This window comes from Bactrocera latifrons, unplaced genomic scaffold, assembly GCF_001853355.1.
Source record: "Bactrocera latifrons isolate USDA-ARS-PBARC rearing strain unplaced genomic scaffold, ASM185335v1 scaffold_84, whole genome shotgun sequence".
NCBI lineage: Eukaryota > Metazoa > Arthropoda > Insecta > Diptera > Tephritidae > Bactrocera > Bactrocera latifrons.
In genome coordinates, this window is record NW_017537534.1 from 1,112,660 (window position 1) to 1,119,484 (window position 6,825).

General features: G+C 38.1%; 1 protein-coding gene across 2 annotated transcripts in view; it reads right to left on the reverse strand.

Annotated features, from left to right (window-relative positions):
* LOC108977130 (nose resistant to fluoxetine protein 6-like) overlaps nt 1-6,486 on the reverse strand; it is a 15,316-nt gene extending 8,830 nt beyond the window's left edge. The window contains exons 1-4 of one of the 2 annotated variants that reach the window (XM_018946682.1): nt 6,013-6,247; nt 5,645-5,883; nt 5,358-5,551; nt 524-979 (exon numbers count right to left, since the gene is read on the reverse strand). In XM_018946682.1, the coding sequence (XP_018802227.1) occupies nt 524-979; nt 5,358-5,551; nt 5,645-5,883; nt 6,013-6,247 (1,124 nt within the window). Of the gene's footprint in view, nt 1-523; nt 980-5,357; nt 5,552-5,644; nt 5,884-6,012 lie in introns of both variants that reach the window. The other variant, XM_018946683.1, reaches the window with a different exon arrangement.
* Nucleotides 6,487-6,825: the final 339 nt, after the last annotated feature.

Genomic DNA, 6,825 nt, shown 5'->3' on the forward strand with positions numbered 1-6,825 from the left:
TTCAAATTCCAATCCAGTGGATTCTTAATTTCATTGTATTAAGGGGTGGGGTAACTGTTCCCCATGAAGAGTTTACTACAATGTAATATAACAAAAAATTTAGCCACAGCAACGCGTGACCGGGTCTGCTARTATATATGTATATAAATTATCAGGATGACGAAAATTGTTGAAATCCGACTGACTGTCCGTCCGTTTGTCCGTCTGTGCAAGCTGTAAATTGAATAAAAATTGAGAAACATATCTACATGAAACTTGATATATATGTATGTATATCGTATATCTGTCCTCTGGTTCTAAGTTACCTCCACACCAAATTTCAGCCAAATCGGTTTAGTCACTCTTGAATTATAACCATCGTAACTAACACGTTCTTTTATATTTATAGAGTAACCGTATCCTGCTCGAAACACATAATTTTTTCGATCTTTCTGCCATACTTTAGTACCGAACGCTAATATCAATACTTGATTCAGTGAGTGAAATCACGTTGATTAGGTTTAAAATGTACATATATACATACCTTATGACAAAGAAAACATCCACGAAAAAAATGGCTTCTAAAAGCGGTTGGTTGAGAAAACTCCCCATTGCCACGAACAGCATCGGCGCATTGGACAGAGCGAAGACCGAATAGTAGTAAACRTGAAAAGTGGAAACCCACAGGCAAATAACAGTGCGCACGCCGGCAATAGCACCCACAAAGTTTGAATTTGAATTCATGCGGTCGGCTTTCAAAGCGCGTTGCCAATTCTCAGTAAAACGGAAACACAATAAAATCTCTTCAACTGTTGAGCTTTTAACAGCAGTACTTTCATATGCGGACTCTATCGGAACATTTGTTATGTGCACGCCATCTATCATCACAGTATTGTGTGGAGCTTTTGTATGTAACATTTGTTGGAGCTTCAATTTCGCTTTCGACCGGTAAACAATCTCAGCTAAAACCATCAGTACAACCAGTGTGGTGAGAACAATGCTGGAGGAGAAAAATCATGTTAAATGTTATAAAAATGCATTATGACTAGTTGAATGCAAGTAGTAAGTTTAAGTTTGTACATGCAACGAAATTTCACCACACGTACGTATGTACATGTTTGAAGCAATTTGCGGAGTGCATATAACCATGGGGAATATATTTGTTTTTTTTGTTTTAGTACAGGTAAAGAATTTTATACAGGGCATATATGAATGATCAGCGTGTTGCGCTGAGTTGATTTAACCCATGTCCATCTATATGTATGCGAAATAGGGAGGAGAATCGACGGCTAAAAAAAACAGGGAAGGTGGCCCAAACCGTTATAACAACCAAATTCGCTGATGGCAAATATTTTTTCGGCTTTCCTACATATACATTAATCAGCTTGAGCTTCAAACTACTAAAAGTGCGATAAATCTATAGATGGTACAGAAGGGTTTCATAGAAGCCGGTATAAAATTTTAACGACAGGCGTGGCACCTCTCATACCRTAWTTAGGTGAAAGCCCATAACTCTGGACCTACTTAACCAAATGCAGGTAGGTAGTATTACAAGTATAAATACATTTTCTATGTTACTGGGTGAAAATGTGCAAAATTAAATAACAACCACGCCTGCTTACCGTATAACATATTTCTAAACTCCAACTGATTCTTTTATACATGTACATATATTTAGAAGAGTTAAATTGGATCAATAAAAGAAGATTTCAAACTACCGRAAGACTTCATACTGCATATTTCGGCAAAGATGTGAGTCGTCTTAATCAAATTAAGAGAGTCTACTAATAATAAAAGGTGTGTTCCAAAGTAAACAGGACTTAAAAAAAAGCAGACGAAATGGTTTTTTCGACAAAATGAATTTATTTTATTCAAAATAGTCTGCTTCTGCTTCAATACAGCTTTTTGCACGGACCAAAAGCTTGTCGAACGAGTGTTTTAGCTCGTTGGCCGGTATGGCCGCCAGTATGCTGGTGCAAGCCTTTTGAATGGTATCTACGTCTGCATAACGCTTTCCTTTCATGGGCAAGAAGGAAGAAGTCGCACGGTGTCATGTCAGGTGAATACGGGGAGTGGTTAATGGTTAAAATGTGATTTTTGGTCAAATAAAGGGTCACAAGCGTCGCTCGATAAATCGATGTTTTGGAGATGTTCAATTCCATTTCCATGAATTTCAATGATGATTTCGACTGATTTTTCATGAATTCACGCACARTTTCGAAGAAATTTCCGGTGATCACGGATTTTGATTGGCCCACGATCGTCATTTRTGTCCTCACGACCACTTTGAAAACGTTGAAACCACTAGTTCACTCTGCTACGGGATAGGCAATCATCGCCATAAACTTATTTCAGCAATTGAAACGTTTTGGTAAAAGTTTTACCAATTTTAAAACAAAATTTACATGCTGACACTTAAAACGCAATAACTTCACTTCCAATAAATGAAATGAAATAAAAYTCTCAATGTACAATCGACTAAATATAGCAGATTCTAAAGCACCAGTCGACATATAGAAGGCGCCACCAGGGGCGCTAGATTCAAAAAGTTTACTTTGGAACGCACCTTGTATATCTATCTGCAAAAAATGGATAAAATCGGGTTTTTAAGAAATCATCTTCTCCTATGTGACTCACTTTTATCTGGATGACGCGTTAAATAAACAATACTGTCGATTCCGATGCGTAGAAAATAAACAAATTATTCATGAACCACCATTACATGCACCTCCTCCAGTAAGTTGTGATTTAATGCCATTACCTTACTTCTTATGGGGTTTTTTGAAGTCATTGGTCTTTAACAATAAACGACACTCTCTTCAAGCTTTAGATGTCAATATTAAACGTGCTATTCGTCAAAGGAAAAAATGTCTCGAAAATTGGGTTCATCGAATTCGTTCATATAAAAGAAGCCGAGGCGACCATCTGAATGGCGTTATTTTTCGAATTAATTCAAAATCGTTCTTAACAATTAGTGTGTTTTTTTCTTTTTAAGAAATCATATCACTTTAATTGRGAACCCCTATGATGGTTTGTGAGGTACCTTAATGAAACTCTGTTAATAATATGAGGTAACCACAAAAATATATAAAACCGGGTTAATAACATTTTCGAACTATTTTAGGAAACATTATATCATATTTTATATATTAATACATAAAATATATAAAAATGGCAATTCCTGATTACCCAAAATCCCTTATACAATAGTACTACATACACTGATTTGGTTATCCTAACTAATATTTTGCCGAATATGTCAGTCAGCKTTTGATTTGTATGGTATTTATAAAAAAAAATAATTTTTTTTTTCATTGTCAAGCAATGAATTTTAATTCTTTTGTAAAATTTCTAAAATGAAGTTTTGCCAACACCAGCAGGTATTTCCCCAGCTTTGGTCCTGGCTAGTTGGAAGAGTATGAAATTTTCGGTTGCACCCGATCATATCCCTTCCTTAATTGTTAGAAATTACTAGTTTTATGTGTTCCTAACAAATTTCTTTAAGAGTCTCAATCTAATCAAAGATCTCTCCGTCCAAGAATTTTAGAGATATTTTTTTTAAACTTATGTACGCTTCCAAAATGTGGCTCCATTGTTTTATATATTATATAACTGCACAAARATATCGCACCGTTGTTGAGCTCATAAAAGAATCGTCTCCAAATAATACAACTAATTTGCTTCAACTAAGTAGCTAAGACCTTTCTCCGCCTCTCTTATTCAGTTAAAATTCAGAACCATTGTTATGACACATAACATATCTTTTACTTTTGTTATATGCAGCAKTTTAGTCCCTAACTGTACGAATATATGAAATGTAATGAAAACTATTTCATGGATACCACTTCAATTTTGTAAATTTGTCAAGTGGAATGACTACCACCCATTAACTTTCTTATAGTAACCCTCCCATACACCAAAATCAACCGGTTAAAATAGAAGTGTGAAAATTGATGGTGTAATAATTTAACATCAGTGTAAACTAAACTGACAATGAGCAACACCAAAAGCTCCATCAGGATCGGGAAGAACCTCTCCAATTGGACGATGACAACAACTGATGAGTCGATGTTGCGGGTTTTCGAGAGAAAGGTTCTGCGAAAAATTTATGGTCCTTTGCGAGTTGGCCACGGCGAGTATCGCATTTGATGGAACGATATGAGATATACGACATCATTGGCGTAGTGCAGCGAATTAAAAGACAGCGGCTACGCTGGCTAGGTCATGTTGTGCGAATGGACGAAAACACTCCAGCTCTGAAAGTATTCGGCGCTGTACCCGCCGGGAGAAGCAGAGGAAGAGGAAGACCTCCACTCCGTTGCAAGGACCAGGTGGAGAAGGACCTGGCTACGCTTGGAATATCCAATTGACGCCACGTAGCGAAAAGAATAAACGACTGGCGCGGTGTTGTTAACTCGGCTATAATCGCGCAAGCGGTGTCTACACCAATAAAGAAGAAGAAGAAGTAGCCAACCCAGAAAAATCTTCATTAGAAATTTCCGACAATATAAGTTTCAACATATTCTATATCTTCAGTAGCTTCGCTGCATCTGCACCAACTTGAAAAATTGTGTCCCTTTTAAGGGGCAGCTACTTTGTACATCATGAGAAACAATTGGCGTATTTATATCTRTATATCAKTATTATTATTAYATTTATKTTGTGGAAGGAAGAGGAACTATTTTTAAGCGAATAACATTGTAAGGTCCGGTTAGAATTCATTATTAATTTTGAACATTTTACTGTTAACGACTTGATGAAAGTCTTTTGGTTCGATGAAACTCATATCTCCCACGTCTTGACATATTTGGACTCGACCTTTGGCAAAGCGATATATACGTGCCGTGGGATTAAACTTATGGATTCACACAGTTCCCAAACTTAAACGTGATGGAGCATCTTTGGGCTACGAAAGCTTTTTTCAGAAGAAGAAGCCTCAAAACCACCGATAAAATATGGTATTAAATATAACGTGGCAAAATAGCAGTTCAATTACTTATTTCATAAAGATAAGCACGCTTATGGATATTTTTRAGTTTATGTGAAGCGTCTGGTCAATTAATATAATTATAGCACATTTTTTAGCAAACAACGAAAAACTAGGGTATTGAGAGTAAAAAGAGTTTAAGCCGTAAATACCTGAACTTGTGTTGTCTGCATTAACCGTTAATATATGTATACGTGCACTATATCAGGAAGCTTTATCACACAGCTTTTGTTACATTGACCTATCTTTAATCAAGTTTTCCTATTTGTATGTTACTTAATTTGTTTTGATTTTCAACTATAAGCAGCTTTTAAAACTTTTCCACTCTCCCGGGCTATAAACGCGGCTTACTTTCTCAACAGAAAACATATAACAACATTGGTACACTTACATRGAAATTAGTGTTCCGGTTTGCTGCAAGAAATCCAAGCCTATAGACGGTACTCTGGCTGCAACCGATTGCATTTGGAGCTTGAAATCGCGTTGCATCGTAAACTCACCGCGCAGAAAGTACTCGTCCGTGTAGCGACGCAGAGCGGCACTTGAGCAGGATTGCGGCAAACACAGACCGATATGAATGAAAGGCTACATTTCACGAAAAATCACAAATACACATTTGACACAGATTTACATAAGCACACCATTTAAAAAAYGAACGAGTTTGTAGATTTGAATCACCTCATACGGAAGCCGTAAATCGATAAAGTGGGGCGTGGAGAAACGCATATACACCATGGTGAGACGCATGCGAAAAGGGCTGGTGACATTGAACGGATCAAAGGCGTAGGTGCGTAAAAACTCTGACGAGGTCGCGACAACGTAWGGCCTATTCAAATCGTTGCACTGCCACTGCGGGCCAAACCAGTGGTTATTGCCCCAACTGAAGGACTTCGGTGGCACGCCAAACGAATCGAGCACTTGCGGCGTGTCGATAAGAAACAAGAAATTAAGTTAAACATAAACAGATAATAATAATATGGTCGCAAAAATAATAAACACACTGATAAAGCGAGCGCTTTGAACGGCAGCAATGAACACACAGAGACCTTTTAAGCTCCAAAACTCTTTGGCCGCTACAGCCTTCAGCAGAGTTTCAAGTTCTCTGCCACAGCGCGTGCCGTTTTCGCGGAGCATGCCCAACTGCGCCACACCAACCAGGAAGTTGAGACGCGCCAGCGAAGTCTCCGCCGAAGCGACTGGTTCAGAGCGCGRCACGACTGTGGCTTCGACGACAACGATTGCCAAATGCGCGGCCACAATCACGGCGGCAATTGTCCGCATCTTGATGTTTTCGTTGTAAAGCGCGGAAAGTGACTGAGGAGCCAAAGCGCTGAAATGCTAAAATTAGCGTAGGCTGCCGGGCTTTGGCGGTTTGGTGTTTTTTCATGCACATACACTGACGTTGCAGTTTTCCTGCTGGAGCAACTAACACGGGAAATACGCTGATACGCTTGTTGCTAATAAGTAATTAACGCAGCTAACTTGAAGGGATTCGCACAAGCACTTTTCGCACTACGCGTACTCACTTAGCAGATCAACTGCAGCAACAAAGCACTTTGCTCCCTTTTTATTAATTATTTCTCATTTAAGTGTGTAAACGAATGAACATTTATCTGTATTTTTATGAATTGCAACATCTGTTCATACGAACAGATCTGCGTTGCTTTATAAAGGGTGTCTCAAAAATGTAATGAACTAATCCTAAATTTTAGGTAAATGACGCCAAGCGGGGGAGTCACAATTGTTGTGTGGCCACAATTATTGTAAAATATAAAAACAATAATGTTATGTCCCAATATTATCGTATATAGACGGTATCAAAGATCAGTTGCACTCAAGTCTAGTCAGTAGGTTCAGAA